The sequence below is a fragment of the Oncorhynchus nerka genome, linkage group LG23, assembly GCF_034236695.1.
Source record: "Oncorhynchus nerka isolate Pitt River linkage group LG23, Oner_Uvic_2.0, whole genome shotgun sequence".
Lineage (NCBI taxonomy): Eukaryota > Metazoa > Chordata > Actinopteri > Salmoniformes > Salmonidae > Oncorhynchus > Oncorhynchus nerka.
Window position 1 is genome coordinate 25,644,033 of NC_088418.1, and position 19,491 is coordinate 25,663,523.

General features: G+C 40.5%; 1 protein-coding gene across 4 annotated transcripts in view; it reads left to right on the forward strand.

Moving 5' to 3' along the window:
* The window catches only part of ankfn1b (ankyrin repeat and fibronectin type III domain containing 1b), a 296,942-nt gene that overhangs the window by 81,491 nt on the left and 195,960 nt on the right, over positions 1 to 19,491 (forward strand). For all 4 annotated transcript variants that reach the window (XM_065007988.1, XM_065007987.1, XM_065007989.1 and 1 more), the window contains exon 3: positions 15,035 to 15,216. In XM_065007988.1, coding sequence (XP_064864060.1) covers positions 15,035 to 15,216 — 182 coding nt within the window. The remainder of the gene's footprint in view (positions 1 to 15,034; positions 15,217 to 19,491) is intronic.

The window sequence follows — 19,491 nt, forward strand, 5'->3', positions numbered from 1 at the left end:
ATAACATGGCTATATAGGGAGTAGAAAATAACATGGCTATATACAGTATATAGGGGTAGAAAATAACATGGCTATAGAGTATATAGGGAGTAGAAAATAGCATGGCTATATACAGTATATAGGGAGTATAGAAAATAGCATGGCTATAGAGGGGTAAAAAATACATAGAGAGTAGAAAATAACATGGCTATAGAGTACATAGGAGTAGAAAATAAACATGGCTATATACAGTATATAGGGGATATAGAAAAATAGCATGGCTATAGAATACATATAGGGAGTAGAAAATAACATGGCTATAGAGTACATAGGGAGAAGAAAATAACATGGCTATATAATATATAGGGAGTAGAAAATAGCATGGCTATATAATATATAGGGAGTAGAAAATAACATGGCTATAGAGTACATAGGGAGAAGAAAATAACATGGCTATATAATATATAGGGAGTAGAAAATAGCATGGCTATATAATATATAGGGAGTAGAAAATAACATGGCTATAGAGTATATAGGGAGTAGAAAATAGCATGGCTATAGAATATATAGGGAGTAGAAAATAACATGGCTATAGAATATATAGGGAGTAGAAAATAACATGGCTATATAATATATAGGGAGTAGAAAATAACATGGCTATAGAGTACATAGGGAGTAGAAAATAACATGGCTATAGAATATATAGGGAGTAGAAAATAGCATGGCTATATACAGTATATAGGGAGTAGAAAATAACATGGCTATAGAATATATAGGGAGTAGAAAATAGCATGGCTATATACAGTATATAGGGAGTAGAAAATAACATGGCTATAGAGTACACAGAGAGTAGAAAATACTATGGCTATAGAGTACATAGAGAGTAGAAAATAGCATGGCTATATACAGTGTATAGGGAGTAGAAAATAGCATGGCTATATACAGTATATAGGGAGTAGAAAATAACATGGCTACAGAGTACATAGAGTGTAGAAAATAGCATGGCTATAGAGTACATAGAGAGTAGAAAATAGCATGGCTATATACAGTATATAGGGAGTAGAAAATAACATGGCTACAGAGTATATAGGGAGTAGAAAATAGCATGGCTATATACAGTATATAGGGAGTAGAAAATAGCATGGCTATATAATATATAGGGAGTAGAAAATAACATGGCTATAGAGTATATAGGGAGTAGAAAATAACATGGCTATATAATATATAGGGAGTAGAAAATAACATGGCTATAGAGTATATAGGGAGTAGAAAATAACATGGCTATACAGTACATAGGGAGTAGAAAATAGCATGGCTATAGAATATATAGAGAGTAGACAATAGCATGGCTAAATACAATATATAGGGAGTAGAAAATAGCATGGCTATAGAGTACATAGAGAGTAGAAAATAACATGGCTATATAAAGTATATAGAGAGTAGAAAATAACATGGCTATATAATATATAGGGAGTAGAAAATAGCATGGCTATAGAGTACATAGGGAGTAGAAAATAACATGGCTATATACATGTATATAGAGTAGAAAATAACATGGCTATATAAATGTATATAGGGAGTAGAAAATAGCATGGCTATATACAGTATATAGGGAGTAGAAAATAGCATGGCTATAGACAGTACATAGGGAGTAGAAAATAACATGGCTATAGAGTATATAAAATAACATGGCATAGAGAGGGAGTAGAAAATAACATGGCTATATACAGTATATAGGGAGTAGAAAATAACATGGCTATAGAGTACATAGGGAGTAGAAAATAACATGGCTATATAATATATAGGGAGTAGAAAATAGCATGGCTATAGAGTACATAGAGTACATAGAGTGTAAAGAAAATAACATGGCTATATAATATATAGGGAGTAGAAAATAGCATGGCTATATAATATAACATAGCTACAGAGGACATAGGTGAAATAACATGGCTATAGAGTATATAGGGAGTAGAAAATAGCATGGCTATATACATATATAGGGAGTAGAAAATAACATGGCTATAGAATATATAGGGAGTAGAAAATAACATGGCTATATAATATATAGGGAGTAGAAAATAACATGGCTATAGAACATAGGGATAGGGAGTAGAAAATAACATGGCTATAGAATATATAGGGAGTAGAAAATAGCATGGCTATATACAGTATATAGGGAGTAGAAAATAACTATAGAATATATAGGGAGTAGAAAATAGCATGGCTACATATACAGTATATAGGGAGTAGAAAATAACATGGCTATAGAGTACACAGAGAGTAGAAAATACTATGGCTATATAGATACATAGAGAGTAGAAAATAGCATGGCTATATACAGTGTATAGGGAGTAGAAAATAGCATGGCTATATACAGTATATAGGAGTAGAACATAACATGGCTACAGAGTACATAGAGTGTAGAAAATAACATGGCTATATACAGTAGAGTACATAGAGAGTAGAAAATAGCATGGCTATATACAGTATATAGGGAGTAGAAAATAACATGGCTATAATATATAGGAGTATGATATAACATAGAGTATATAGGGAGTAGAAAATAACATGGCTATATAATAGTATATAGGGAGTAGAAAATAACATGGCTATATACAGTACATAGGGAGTAGAAAATAACATGGCTATAGAGTATATAGGGAGTAGAAAATAACATGGCTATATAATGTATATAGGAGTAGAAAATAACATGGCTATAGAGTATATAGGGAGTAGAAAATAACATGGCTATACAGTACATAGGGAAAATAGCATGGCTATATATACAGATATAGGGATAGAAAATAGCATGGCTATAGAATATATAGAGAGTAACAATAGCATGGCTATATACATAGGGAGTATATAGCTATATACAGTATATAGGGAGTAGAAAATAACATGGCTATAGAGTACATAGAGTAGAAAATAACATGGCTATATAAAGTATATAGAGAGTAGAAAATAACATGGCTATATAATATATAGGGAGTAGAAAATAGCATGGCTATAGAGTACATAGGGAGTAGAAAATAACATGGCTATATACAGTATATAGAGAGTAGAAAATAGCACGGCTATATACAGTATATAGGGAGTAGAAAATAGCATGGCTATAAACAGTACATAGGGAGTAGACAATAGCATGGCTATAAACAGTACATAGGGAGTAGAAAATAACATGGCTATATACAGTACATAGAGAGTAGAAAATAGCATGGCTATATACAGTATATAGGGAGTATGATATAACATGGCTATAGAGTACATAGGGAGTAGAAAATAACATGGCTATATAATATATAGGGAGTAGAAAATAACATGGCTATAGAATACATAGGGAGTAGAAAATAGCATGGCTATATACAGTATATAGGGAGTAGAAAATAACATGGCTATAGAGTACACAGAGAGTAGAAAATACTATGGCTATAGAGTACATAGAGAGTAGAAAATAGCATGGCTATATACAGTGTATAGGGAGTAGAAAATAGCATGCTATATACAGTATATAGGGAGTAGAAAATAACATGGCTACAGAGTACATAGAGTGTAGAAAATAGCATGGCTATAGAGTACATAGAGAGTAGAAAATAGCATGGCTATATACAGTATATAGGGAGTAGAAAATAACATGGCTATATAAAGTATATAGGGAGTAGAAAATAGCATGGCTATATACAGTACATAGGGAGTAGAAAATAACATGGCTATATACAGTATATAGGGAGTAGAAAATAACATGGCTATATACAGTACATAGAGAGTAGAAAATAGCATGGCTTTATACAGTATATAGGGAGTAGAAAATAACATGGCTATAGAATATATAGGGAGTAGAAAATAACATGGCTATATACAGTACATAGGGAGTAGAAAATAACATGGCTATATACAGTACATAGGGAGTAGAAAATAACATGGCTATAGAGTACATAGGGAGTAGACAATAACATGGCTATATAATATATAGGGAGTAGAAAATAACATGGCTATAGAATATATAGGGAGTAGAAAATAACATGGCTATAGAGTACATAGGGAGTAGAAAATAACATGGCTATATAATATATAGGGAGGAGAAAATAACATGGCTATAGAGTACATAGAGAGTAGAAAATAACATGGCTATATAATATATAGGGAGTAGAAAATAACATGGCTATAGAGTACATAGGGAGTAGAAAATAACATGGCTATAGAGTATATAGGGAGGAGAAAATAACATGGCTATAGAGTACATAGAGAGTAGAAAATAACATGGCTATAGAATATATAGGGAGTAGAAAATAACATGGCTATATAATATATAGGGAGTAGAAAATAGCATGGCTATAGAATATATAGGGAGTAGAAAATAGCATGGCTATAGAGTATATAGGGAGTAGAAAATAGCATGGCTATAGAGTATTTAGGGAGTAGAAAATAGCATGGCTATATACAGTATATAGGGAGTAGAAAATAGCATGGCTATTTAAAGTATATAGGGAGTAGAAAATAACATGGCTATATAAAGTATATAGGGAGTAGAAAATAACATGGCTATATAAAGTATATAGGGAGTAGAAAATAGCATGGCTATATATAGTATATAGGGAGTAGAAAATAGCATGGCTATAGAGTATTTAGGGAGTAGAAAATAGCATGGCTATAGAGTATTTAGGGAGTAGAAAATAGCATGGCTATAGAGTATATAGGGAGTAGAAAATAGCATGGCTATTTAAAGTATATAGGGAGTAGAAAATAACATGGCTATATAAAGTATATAGGGAGTAGAAAATAGCATGGCTATATACAGTACATAGGGAGTAGAAAATAGCATGGCTATAGAGTATTTAGGGAGTAGAAAATAGCATGGCTATATACAGTATATAGGGAGTAGAAAATAGCATGGCTATTTAAAGTATATAGGGAGTAGAAAATAACATGGCTATATACAGTATATAGGGAGTAGAAAATAGCATGGCTATATATAGTATATAGGGAGTAGAAAATAGCATGGCTATAGAATATATAGGGAGTAGAAAATAGCATGGCTAAATACAGGGAGTACCAGTACTGAGTCGATGTGCAGGGGTACGAGGTAATTGAGGTAGCAATGTACTGTACATATAGATATGGGTAAAGTGACTAAGCATAAGGATAGTAAATTAACAGTAGGAGCAGTGTATGTGGTGAGTGTGAAAGTGTGTGTTTGTGTGTGTGTGTGGCGTCAGTATGCATGTGTGTGCATGTTATGTGTGTCAGTGTGAGTGTGTGGGTAGAGTCCAGTGTGTGTGCATAAAAGGGTCAGTGAAAGAGAGTAATTCCAAAAATGGTCAATGCGGGTAGTCCGGGTAGCCATTTGATTAGCTATTTAGCAATCTTGCTTAGAGATGTATTTTGGCTCTTCATTGTCCTCTTGGTTCCAGACTTCCTGTGCGGTAGCAGAGAGAACAGTCTATGGCTTGGGTGGATGGAGTCTGACAATTTTTGTCAGGGAGCTGCCATACCAAGAGGTGATGCAGCCAGTCAAGATGCTCTTGATGGTGCAGCTATAGAACTTTTTGAGGATCCGAGGGCCCATGCCAAATTTTTTAGGCATCCTTAGGAGGAAGAGGCGTTGTCGTGCCGTCTTCGCGACTGTGTTGGTGTGTTTGGACCATGATAGATCCTTAGTGATGTGGACACCGAGTAACTTGAAGCTCTCTACCCACTCCACTTCGATGTGAATGGGGGCATGCTCGGCCCTCCGTTTCCTGTAGTCCATTATCAGCTCCTTTGTCTTACTCATGTTGAAGGAGATATTGAGTTTGAGTTTGAGTTTATTTTTTATTTTTACAGGGACAGTGCACATTAATCAACGTTTTGTTGTACTGGCACCACACTACCAGGTCTCTGACCTCCTCACTAAAGGCTCATCGTAGTCGGTGATCAGGCCCACCACTGTTGTGTCGTCAGCAAACTTAATGATGGTGTTGGAGTTGTGTGTGGCCACGCAGTCGTGGGTGAACAGGTAGTACAGGAGGGGACTAAGCACGCACCCTTGAGGGACCCCCGTGTTAAGGGTCAGCGTGGCGGATGTGTTGTTGCTTACCCTCACCACCTGGGGGCGGCCAGTCAGAAAGTCCAGGATCCAGTTGCAGAGGGAGGTGTTCAGTCCCAGGATCCTTAGCTTAGTAATGAGCTTCGAGAGCACTATAGTGCTGAGCGCTGAGCTGGAGTCAATGAACAGCATTCTCACGTAGGTATTCCTTTAGTCACTACCGTGGCCATAGTGAAGTGTGGATTGATGTGCAGTTTTCACTCAGTGCCTCCTCATGCAATAATGTGACATTTGGACAGAGCACAGTCCCTCATTAGTTGTGTTTGGGGAGCATTCCCTTCAGAAGGTCAGTGTAAATACTGCATTAAGACGGAATACATTACCCAGCATACCGCACAGACAGTTTGGGAACAACAAATGTTACCTAAATGTACGGATCTAACAGATTTTCTTCTTCTTCTTCAATTTTTCAGTTCAACTATGTTCAACTGTATTCTGCCATGAACTTGAATCTTCTGTACTGACCAGTATTACTATAATACTGTTTGATCTGAGCACTGACATGCTTTGGTTGGCGCACAACAAGGCGTATTAGCCCAGTGTTTCACAACCTTGGGACTTCCTCCTTGGGGCACCACATCAAAGTAGCACTGTAGACCTGACCAAATGCATGTCATCTCAGGGGGTGGTCATCAACATCTCATGGTTCGACGCCGGGTCCATCCATGGACCAGAGGTTTAAAAACACTGTACGAGCCTGCACATAGGGGACGTGACTTTTACATTTCTCTGAATTTAATTAAGTTAGATTTGTGTTTTGACAGCTTCTTTGGAGACAATTGGCATGACTGACATGTATGGTCCTGTTTGACTCAGTGTGTAAGAGCATGGCGCTACCCAGGCGTGAACTTAGTGATTTGGAGGCCACAGGCAAAGGCCAGTCTGAGCTCCTCCTCCATCCCCGCCACTCCTCCTAGAACATTTTTGAAATGCTTTTTTTTAGTAAAGACACAATTTAACTGTACAAATGTATTACCTTTTAATGTGCCATTGAACACAACCAGTCATGATGCTTTCATCCGATTGTCAAACAAATCACTTCAAAAAGTAGGTTACCAAAGTATTTCCACATCCGAACAGCTCACTGTACACCCGCCAATTATTCTTCAGTTCACAGGTGGCTGAGACTATCTCACCGGAGAAACCATCCGAGTGAGCGAAACTCTTTTTGTCCAGACAGCATCAGATACATGGGCTACACATACATGTCCTCTGCCTCTGTCTCGACGACGATGGCAGTATTATCATCAGCACCTGTCTTTTTACTCAAGAAATGTGTATTGTATCCCCCTAGAGTCTAAGGGCCAGGGGCTGGGTTTCTACTAAGCAAGCCTCGTTGAGAACCAGGCTTCCCTAATATGGGTACACCTGGGGAAGTTCATGGCAGAAAAAGTAGCTAAATAGGGAGGGAGAACCGGTGTAAATCAGTGAAGCCCCGCTACACATCAAATCAATCAATTGCCTTTGCTTGCTTTTTTAAAAGCACATCAAAATATGTTGATGTATGTCGATTTTGTGTATGGAGCACACTTCTGACAAAGCATAATTAAGTTTTTCTTCCAACTCTTCCAACTCTCTGCAAAATGTGTCCTTCCCAGTCTGAAAACACTGATAAATATAACGCATAGCAGCAACGGGCATGTGGGGGGAGTTTTCTTGAAATGTGACCGACCTCCTCGATTCGGTCTTATGTTGCAAAATTTGAAATTGGGGTATTTACGGTGGATAAAAGTAGAGACTCAGAGCTAGAACATGGTATATAATACACTACAGTTGAGGAACTAATGGGAAAGTAATTCTGCTTTGAAAGTTGATAAACTTGTAACCCCAGTTTTGAGAAAATGGCCCTTAAATGTTTTGGGACACCTACTGGAGAGCTCTTCTTTGTCTACACCCATTCAGCATTGATAACACCCTCTTAAGCCTTAGCTCCACCTGTCTCTTTAAGGATTCAGCATTGCTAAACAGAGTGAGTATAGTAGTGTACTAAACAACCAAAGATTTCAAGACTAAAGGCTGGTTTTTACTACGTCTGTCGACATGTCAAGATGAGGAGCTGACATACAGTTGCCGGAGTGACATCATGAACATTTTGTTGTCGTCCGACATCAAACTTGTCGTTGTCGTTATGAAAAAGGTAACACCAATAATCTCATCCGTATAAAAATGAAATTAGTAATGACAATCTAGTTTGTTAGAAGGTGTAAATGGTACAGTGAAATGGTTACTTGCATAGTGGAGTCTTTTATTCAGCTAGCTAGCTAAACAATGAACCATAATCCCAACTCATAACGTTACTACCCTGTATTAATCTACAGGTAGCTAAAGCTAACCAACTAGGTTCAATGTTAGCTAGCTAGCTAACATTAGGCTATAACTAGCAATGCAAATGGATTTGAGATATGAATAATCTTACTACACGTCATACACGTAACGATAGCCAGCCAGCAAACTAACAGTACGCTTTAACTTGCAATGAAAACGACTTTCTGACAAAATTAGAAACCAAGAAACATAATATCTGTAAATGTAGCCAGCTAGAGTCTCTTACCCGTATACATGGAGGAATGCTTCTCCCTCTCTGTCACAGATGCCATGGTTGCCCTTAGTTTGAAAATGTAATCCAGGCAGGCGTTTTATACAACAGCCTTCTATGTTCTCTTTTCGACTCCCTCTGCAGTTGCAATCAAATGCTATCATACTCTGCTTCCACCGGGCATTCCACTGATTTCAAACCTCTGTCCTCCAGAAAGTGAAGAGCCTTAGCAACACTTGTTCAGTTCTTCGTGATATCTTTCAAAAAAGACGATTTAGAAAGGATTACCTACACATACTAAGCAGTTTGTGTTATAGACAGAAGCGTGCCACACGGCAGACCAATCCAAACTCACCTCTCGGCATGTCCAGCCCATCCATTATCTCAGCTAATCATGGCTACCGGGAAGGTTCCTGCCCTTTTCTTTGGCTAATCCAACTATGCTTGTAATGATTTTGTTTTTACAGTTTTTCTCAGTGGCTTTGGTGCATTTTTCACATCATCCCTAACATGTGCAAAATAATAAGTGCATTTCTCAGAACAATTTGTACAAACTGCAATATACAATAGATATGTTTCTAGAGCTAGTCAGTCACTAAAAATCCTTAGTACATCTCTCAAAAGTAAATATTCATGCCAATGATCATGTCAGTGTCATCAGAATGATAAGAATGATAAGTCATTCACGAACAAGGTCGTCAAAATGTTTAGGCATGTTGTCAATGTAACTGTGTACTTTGACAGTATTACCTGATGTAAATTTAGGCTACAGTTTGGATGACAGTTACTGTATTGAAAATGCACAAGGCTGCACTTCTATGGCATATATCAATTTCAACAGTACTATTTACATATTACTGTATGTGGGTTATTGATTGAAAGAGACTGGACAACCCAAGGGGCACAAAGGAAAAAAAAACTAAATTAGAAAGAAACACAGGAAACCACCCCTAAGGCACAACTTTGCCCGCAGCACTGTTGTGCTGTCTCTACACATCCAGACGTTCCTGTCGGCCCACATATTCTCATCCACATCACACCGGATATTTTCCCTTCCAATGCAAAGTGGAAAGAATCTTTTGGAATGCCTTATCCATCCTCTGCAGGCGTCTACTGTGATGTCCTCACATGCTGCATCCATTGCAGCCAGCAGGGTCATCTGTGTGTGTGGCTGACGATCGTACACCTTCCACCTCCATGCTGAAAATAACTCCTCAATTGGGTTAAGGAATGGTGAATAAGGTGGGAGGAATTCTACGAGCATCCTCGGGTGGGTCACAAACCATTGCCTTATGATGTTTGATCGATGGAAACTCACATTATCACAAATGACCACATACTTTGGCAAATCCTCTCTAAACAGACCCCTCTCATCATCAGGGATGAGAGCCCTGTAGAGAGTCTCTAAACATTGAGTAGATGCTGGGTGTTGTATGGCCCTATAAGGGGGATATGGGTTAGGACACCATGCTCCGAAATAGCAGCACACATGGTGTTATTTCCTCCCCGTTGGCCTGGCAAATCCACAGTAGCTCTGTGACCGATGATATTCCGATATATTCCGATATTCCTTCTGCATTTGGTCAGGTTGAAGCCAGCCTCATCCACGTATACAAAGTTGTGAGAGGGTTCACTTGATTCCAACTCCATTATACGCTATATCCCAGAACAGACAGTTGAATTTGTTTTGGTAAGGAAGAGTGACATAAAATGCACATATATTGCATGTTCCTTCCACAGCAATGGAAATGTGTGCAGTTTATGCTTACTGTACTATGTATCACTATAAAATGTTGCTGTAATTTTTCCGTTTTTGATTTGTTAAAAAAGTTTGAAATATCCAATAAATGTCGTTCCACTTCATGATTGTGTCCCACTTGTTGTTGATTCTTCACAAAAAAATACAGTTTTATATCTTTATGTTTGAAGCCTGAAATGTGGCAAAGGGTCGCAAAGTTCAAGGGGGCCGAATACTTTCGCAAGGCACTGTATATGTTTTACCTGTACATACTGGTACCGTAGCTCCTTAACTCTATGGATGTATGGATGTTTTCAAAGACATCGTTGTCTTCTATAATGGTCCTTTGTATTTCCCTGAGTCTCATGGCATTGTTTGCTAGGACCATGGTGCAAATAGCCTCCTCATGTTGAGGTGTGAAAAGGGCTCCTCTGCCACCGGTTTGAGGTAATCTTGCAGTCCTATGTGGGGAAAAATGCAGTGATGCATCGCACACTTTCACATAGACAAAAACTATGTGAACACACATTTTACTGTAAAACATTGCAACTCTGTGTTATGGTCTGTCTATATATGCTTGCCAATTGATTCTTCATGAGATGCACCTTTGAGCAATTTAGACAACTGGTTGATTGTTGGTTGAACTAACACTTTACATTCCTTCATGAGTGAGGGTCAATTTCCCCTGCACGATTCATCAATTCACGTTTTTGTACAAAAGGTCTAATAGAAATGTGTAAAACTATGCTTGACAGTTTATGACAAATAGTTCAACAATTTTGCATGTAATGGCTTATGCAAGGAACTAATGCCTAGATGTATGGAGGGGTAAGACTATTCAACAGAGAACCATCTACTATATTTTGATCAACATGACATGAGCAATTGATAATGTGGAAAAAAGATGACACTTGTACATTATCAATGGCAAATTGTTCAAAGGAATAAGAAATTGCTTTAATGATGTGCACAAGTGACTAGATGATTTGGAATTTGTACAAGTAGTATCAAGAATTGCACTTTTGATCTAAGAAATGCACCAAAGCGACTGAGAAAAACTAATTATTTGTTTTTAAGGCACATGAAAGTTTCACATGTTCCAGAAGGAATTTCATGGCCCCAAAAACGTATTTTTTATAAAAAATGAAAAAATAATGTTCAAATGCCTCTCCTGTGAAGTAGTGATGTGCAACATACGCCTAGTTTCCTGAAACGAGTCACAAATGTAACATCCAATAAAAATGTGGCTCCCAGCAGACCGTTCAAACTGTTTTTGCAATGTAAAATTCTCCAGACCTCCAAGGGTGATTATGGAGGTATGGCAACACAAGACTACTACTAAACTAAGTAGTAGTTTTATAATGGTCATACCAAAGATAATTTTGCTATTTATTTAGAGTTTTAGGACCCATATAGGTATATAAAAAAATGAATCAATAATTTGATGAAACATTGACTTTAGCCTTACTGCTATTTACCCACAGAAACGCATTGAACAGAGAATGCAATGTTTTATCAAAAGGAAGTATGTTTTGAAGTGTCTGTCCTATATCCGCGAGATATAAGAAAGCTCAGGAATTTAAAAAATGATAATTGTGCAGTGGAATTACCTGTATACCTTTGATGTGGAAATAACCTATTTACTTCCATACATTTTTGGGCCAAGTACCAGGGTACCTTCAGACACTTGTGAACAAACACCATCGTGTTCGTGGGAGTCTCATCTTTCCATAGAGGGGTCATAATAATTTATAGGTCAAACCGTTGAGACGCTACAGACGTTTTCGTGAGAAGACCATTTTTTTCTCCTGGTTTGACAAACACCGCGGTAGAGCTGCTACCTTGCTCCTCAGGTGCGAAAGGCTGACATCAGTGAAACATATCTCTAGCTTAGACAGATTTTTGATTCATTATGCCTTGAGAGGAGCATGGGGGGCCATCAAGCAGATCAATTATTTTAATATTTTTTTTATGCCTAGCTCATGAGACCCCTTGATGAAGTCAGGCCTGAGGCAATCGCTTCTACTGTCTAATGGCAAGTCTGCCTAATAGTGGCGCTAGCCACGTCAAATTCAGGGGTTCAATTCCGTCTGGGATGACAGGAAAATGTATGCATTCACTGCACGTCGCACTGCTAAGTGCCATATATACAGTGAGGGAAAAAAGTATTTGATCCCCTGGTGATTTTGTACATTTGCCCACTGACAAAGAAATGATCCGTCTATAATTTTAATGGTGGGTTTATTTGAACAGTGAGAGACAGAATAACAACAACAAAAATCCAGAAAAACGCATTTCAACAAATGTTATAAATTTATTTGCATTTTAATGAGGGAAATAAATATTTGACCCCCTCTCAATCAAAAGATTTCTGGCTCCCGGTGTCTTTTATACAGGTAACGAGCTGAGATTAGGAGCACACTCTTAATGGGAGTGCTCCTAATCTCAGTTTGTTACCTGTATAACAGACACCTGTCCACAGAAGCAATCAATCAATCAGATACCAAACTCTCCACCATGGCCAAGACCAAAGAGCTCTCCAAGGATGTCAGGGACAAGATTGTAGACCTACACAAGGCTGGAATGAGCTACAAAACCATTGCCAAGCAGCTTGGTGAGAAGGTGACAACAGTTGGTGCGATTATTCGCAAATGGAAGAAACACTAACGAAACACTAACTGTCAATCTCCCTCGGCCTGGGGCTCCATGCAAGATCTCACCTCGTGGAGTTACAATGATCATGAGAACGGTGAGGAATCAGCCCAGAACTACACGGGAGGATCTTTTCAATGATCTCAAGGCAGCTGGGACCATAGTCACCAAGAAAACAATTGGTAACACACTACGCCGTAAAGGACTGAAATCCTGCAGCGCCCGCAATGTCCCCCTGCTCAAGAAAGCACATATACATGCCCGTCTGAAGTTCGCCAGTGAACATCTGAATGACTCAGAGGACAACTGGGTGAAAGTGTTGTGGTCAGATGAGACCAAAATGGAGCTCTTTGGCATCAACTCAACTCGCTGTGTTTGGAGGAGGAGGTGCTGCCTATGACCCCAAGAACACCATCCCCACCGTCAAACATGGAGGTAGAAACATTATGCTTTGGGGGTGTTCTTCTGCTAAGGGGACAGGACAACTTCACCGCATCAAAGGGACGATGGACGGGGCCATGTACCGTCAAATCTTGGGTGAGAATCTCCTTCCCTCAGCCAGGGCATTGAAAATGGATCATGGATGGTTATTCCAGCATGACAATGACCCAAAACACATGACCAAGGCAACAAAGGAGTGGCTCAAGAAGAAGCACATTTTAAGGTCCTGGAGTGGCCTAGCCAGTCTCCAGACCTTAGTCCCATAGAAAATATGTGGAGGGAGCTGAAGGTTCGAGTTGCCAAACGTCAGCCTCGAAACCTTAATGACTTGGAGAAGATCTGCAAAGAGGAGTGAGACAAAATCCCTCCTGAGATGTGTGCAAACCTGGTGGCCAACTACAAGAAACGTCTGACCTCTGTGATTGCCAGCAAGGGTTTTGCCACCAAGTACTAAGTCATGTTTTGCAGAGGGGTCAAATACTGATTTCCCTCATTAAAATGCAAATCAATTTATAACATTTTTGAGATGCATTTTGGGATTTTGTTGTTGTTATTCTGTCTCTCACTGTTCAAATAAACCTACAATTAAAATTAGACTGATCATTTCTTTGTTAGTGGGCAAACGTACAAAATCAGCAGGGGATCAAAGACTTTTCCCGCTCACTCTCTATTTATTCATATGTTTTTGCTGTTACAGCCTTTTTAATGTTGATTGTGGCATTGTGTGAATGCATTATTCTGAGTAAGGCCTATTAGACTTGTTATAGTGTTACCACAGATATTGATTCACTACCGTATGTCTACTCTCTTATTTCATTATATTGAGATGAGAACCTTGGTGATAATGATTGTTATTGATCTGTATACAAATCGGTAGGTGGTTCTCTTTTTTTTTATCATATGGTTAAGCACTGGCCACATACATGTCATGTAATTAACTGTTGTGTGCCTATATTCTTCCTATGACACACTTGTACAGCTGTGTATTAGAAATGTGTTTCTTGCGTATCCCAACATCCCCCGAGACACCTGCAGAGAGTCGGGGTCAGAGCCAGGGTCCATCATTTACCAGCGTCCCTGGAGCAATTGTAATAAATGAGGCATTCATGTGGTGTCGGAGTTGTCGGAAATACTCGATTCTGACTGGGAAGTTTCACTTGAACGACCCCCCCAAGTCTAATTATAAGTCGGAAAATTTGAGAAACTTTTATTACCAGAGTAGCCGAGTTGCACGGTTTCATCACAGGAATCTTCTCAACCAAAATATGAGAACATAACAGTTTTTGAAAAATAAAACAGTGTCAACGTTAAGATTAAGAATGCAGCTAGTTTGTCCATATTGTTAATGTTAAGCAAGCTAGCTAACTTTATTATTAACAAACTTAGCACGCCTATCTAGGTAGCAAAGAAAATGTATCTTGTCGGTTACGGAATTCAAACTAGCGACCTTTAGGTTACTGGCCCAACACTCTAACCTCAAGGCTACCTGCTGCCTCATACAATTTATATCAACTCCAAGTCAGTAAAATAACATCTGCTGAATGTCCATATTAATGTACTGTTATATTACTGATCACCTGTTATTGATTTGTCTCACCACCAGGTCGTTGGAGAGGAAGCTGCAGAGGCCTCTATTGGCCAAGTCCCGGACACTACCCAGCATCCCCCAGTCCCCTACCGTGGCCAGGGTCCACCACTCAGACCTGATTGGTGGGAGTCCTCCTCGCAGGACGTCTTTGGCCAGCAACAACAATCAGCCCAAGGCCTGCACTTTGCCTCCTGAAGGTTAGAAAACACCTTTCTCACTCAATCACACACACACACACACACACACACACACACACACACACACACACACACACACACACACACACACACACACACACACACACACACACACACACACACACACACAGATCTGACTGTGCACTCACCACTTGAGGAACACTCATCTTTCCGGAGCCCGCTGCTCTCAAAATGGACGCCCTAATAAGTTTATGGATACCACAGCGGTGGTGTGCGTGTCTGTGCGTGCGTGCGTGCGTTTTGTGTGCAGATGTGTGTGTCAGAGACGGCTCACAGCTTGTCTCCAAGGGTGTGTACAGCATAGCTGGCAGGTCTCGTGCCCCTGCCTGACGATGGGTACGCCGTCTCGTTAAACTGTGAACTTCCACCTCCTCCCTCCCTCCCACACACACACATACAAACAGTACCCACACACACACACACACACACACACACACACACACACACACACACACACACACTGCTTCACCCAATGCTTGTGCTTTTGGGGGCTGTCTTTTAATGTCCATAAGTAGCCTACCTTGTAACCTTTTCCTCAGGCTAATTGTGCATAGGCAGAAGTATCTGGTGAACGAGAAAGCCTTTACTTACCTTGAGACATAAGTGTTAAGATGGTAGCTAACTGTCTTGTGTAAGTGTGTCTCTGCATTCAAAAATACACGGCAACTCTCTGAGCATTCAGAACACGGCACAGCAGACTTTGGAGAGATGGGCCGCTGTTTCCTAGGACTCTCTGAGCATTCAGAACACGGCACAGCAGACTTTGGAGAGATGGGCCGCTGTTTCCTAGGACTCTCTGAGCATTCGGAACACGGCACAGCAGACTTTGGAGAGATGGGCCCGCTGTTTCCTAGGACTCTCTGAGCATTCGAACACGGCACAACAGACTTTGGAGAGATGGGCCCGCTGTTTCCTAGGACTCTCTGACATTCAGAACACGGCACAGCAGACTTTGGAGAGATGGGCCGCTGTTTCCTAGGACTCTCTGAGCATTCAGAACATGGCACAGCAGACTTTGGAGAGATGGGCCGCTGTTTCCTAGGACTCTCTGACATTCAGAACACGTCACAGCAGACTTTGGAGAGATGGGCCGCTGTTTCCTAGGACTCTCTGAGCATTCAGAACACGGCACAGCAGACTTTGGAGAGATGGGCCGCTGTTTTCTAGGACTCTCTGAGCATTCAGAACACGGCACAGCAGACTTTGGAGAGATGGGCCGCTGTTTCCTAGGACTCTCTGAGCATTCAGAACACGGCACGGCAGACTTTGGAGAGATGGGCCGCGGTTTCCTAGGACTCTCTGACATTCCCGCCAGTGACGCACACCTAGCTCAAATTGTTTCACATCCAAACGGTGGTCTGAATACTGACAGAAGACTGCTGCCGCTGTGTGTATTTGGTAGCCTACTAGACGGAATGGTCGTAAGTTCAGAGGGGAGGCAGAGCTTTGACGAAGCCGTCTGATTCCTGTCAGATACGCGGAGAGACACGTCTTCCAATCTCTTCCCCTCGCACTTTTGTAATTCCCCCGCGCCTTCGATATCTGATTCCCTTGTTACAAAGCGTGCCCGCTTCCCAGACAGGGCACATGTCTGTCTGTCGTGGATAAGTTCTATTTTTACATCAAATGCCTATTTCCTTCACCCGAACCGGTATCTCTAGATTGGATAGGTGATAAGATGGATGATGACATATGGAAGTTCAAAAGGCAAGCGCTGCTGACGTAGACATGCAGTGCATTCAGACTGTATTCAGACCCCTTCACTTCTTCCACATTTTGTTACGTTACAGCCTTATTCTAAAATGTATTACATTGTTTTTCCCCCCCCGCATCAATCTACACACAATACCCCAAAGCATTTTTTTATTTTTTATGTTAGAAAAAGTATTACAAGTAAAACACTTAAATATCACATAGACATAGGTATTCAGACCCTTTACTCAGTACTTTACTCAGTACTCAGTATCTTTGGCAGCGATTACAGCCTCAAGTCTTTTCTTCTTGGGTATGACGCTACAAGCTTGGCACACGTTTATTTTGAGAGTTTCTCCCATTGTTCTCTGCTCTCAAGTCCGGGCTCAGGCTGGGCCACTCAAGGACATTCAGAGACTGTACTTAGGGTTGTTGTCCTGTTGAAAGGTGAACCTTCGCCCCCAGTCTGAGGTGCTGAGCGCTCTGGAGCAGGTTTCCATCAAGGATCTCTCTGTACTTCAACTGTGGGATCTTATATAGACAGTTGTGTGTCTTTCCAAATCATGTCCAATCAATTTAATTTACCAGGTGGACTCCAATCAAGTTGTAGGAACATCTGAGCTCAATTTCAAGTCTCATAGCAAAGGGTCTGAATACTTATGTAAATAAGGTATTTCTGTTTTTTTTTATTTGTAATAAATTAGCAAACATTTCTAAACATTTTTTCTCTTTCTTATTATCGGGTATTTTGTGTCGATTTTTTTAAATTTAATCCATTTTAGAATAAGGCTGTGATGTATCAAAATGTAGAAACGTGAAAGGGTCTGAATTCTTTCCGATAGGCTGTACTTTCTATTGATGGACATGAAGCTATTTTATAGTTTCTTATCAAGTCTTATCTGCTGATAACAAAGTAAAATAGACGTTAGCGTGGATAAGACTGGCATACTTTGCAAAAGTTTGACCTACAGCCAACAGGCTTGGCTATAGCCTATTTTAAGAGTTAGGAAAGAGGCCTAAATGCGAGGCAAATGGAAACTATGGAGCACCCTCTGTGCAAAAATAATACATCATTTAATAGATGAGTGAATGTTGGTTGTATATAGAAAGTCGTATCCAAACTTGTTGCTGCTCTGTGAAAGGTATGGCACAAAACAATAGCATTAAACACCAGCTCCCCACATTCCAGAGGCTTCGCTGTGAAATGATCACCCACGCGCCACATTCCCAGTCTCCCCGGCAGGCCTGACAACTGTCAGAGAGCCGTCAGCAGGAGCGGAGGGGTCGCCAGTTCAGGGCGCCAGAGGATAAGTCGGCGCAGCCTCGCATAAGCCAGAGCCAGCCTGACTCGTTTGACTCTCCGACTCGCCTGACCCTCTCCCCCCCCAAAATATGTCCCCATAAAACCGAGCCATCACCCTGAGTCGTTCCGAATAAATTCTGTGGTATGTTCCATTTGGGGATATGAAAGTTGAATGTGATTGATGCCATTATTGTGTCTGTCAGGAGGGCTTTTTCATGTGCCAGTGTACATGCTGTTTAAAGGGAGCGAGCACCGGTTCCCTTTGAAACAGGAGGCTCCCAAGACAGTTTCCTTATTGTTCTTGCAAGAGGCAGGCAGACAGGCAGGCAGGCAGACAGGCAGGCAGGCAGGCAGGCAGACAGGCAGGCAGACAGACAGGCAGACAGACAGGCAGACAGACAGACAGGCAGATAGGCAGGCAGGCAGGCAGGCAGACAGGCAGGCAGACAGGCAGACAGGCAGGCAGACAGGCAGGCAGACAGACAGGCAGGCAGACAGGCAGGCAGGCAGGCAGGCAAGGCATTCGTTTGGGAGATATTTTCTTAGCAGCAATATAATCCTTCATAACCCACTCTAGGGCCACCCTGTGCCAGTCAGCCTGCCGGAGCTGTCACTATGTGAGTCACTGAACCGACTCGCTCCCTCCCCCACTCTCTCCTCTTATTTCCCACTGTATGATTGCAGGGGGAAAGAAAGAAAACATTTAAGAAGCATGAAGAGGCTAAGGCAAGTAAAGTAGAAAACACATTTTAAAAAATCCAAATGAGTGGAGAAATAGGCCCAAATCAGCAAATTTCTGATTCAGAAACAGTTGTTGTGAACCCTTCTCTTTGTCTCTCTCTCTCTCTCTCTCTCTCTCTTTCTCTCTCTTTCTCTCTTTCTTTCTATCTATCTATCTATCTATCTATCTATCTATCTATCTATCTATCTATCTATCTATCTATCTAGTGTTATATATTTGTTATATACCCTTTGTTGGCAATGACAGAGGTCAAACGTTTTCTGTAAGTCTTCACAAGGTTTTCACACACTGTTGCTGGTATTTTGGCCCATTCCTCCATGCAGATCTCCTCTAGAGCAGTGATGTTTTGGGGCTGTTGCTGGGCAACACGGACTTTCAACTCCCTTCAAAGATTTTCTATGGGGTTGAGATCTGGAGACTGGCTAGGCCACTCCAGGACCTTGAAATGCTTCTTACGAAGCCACTCCTTCGTTGCCCGGGCGGTGTGTTTGGGATCATTGTCATGCTGAAAGACCCA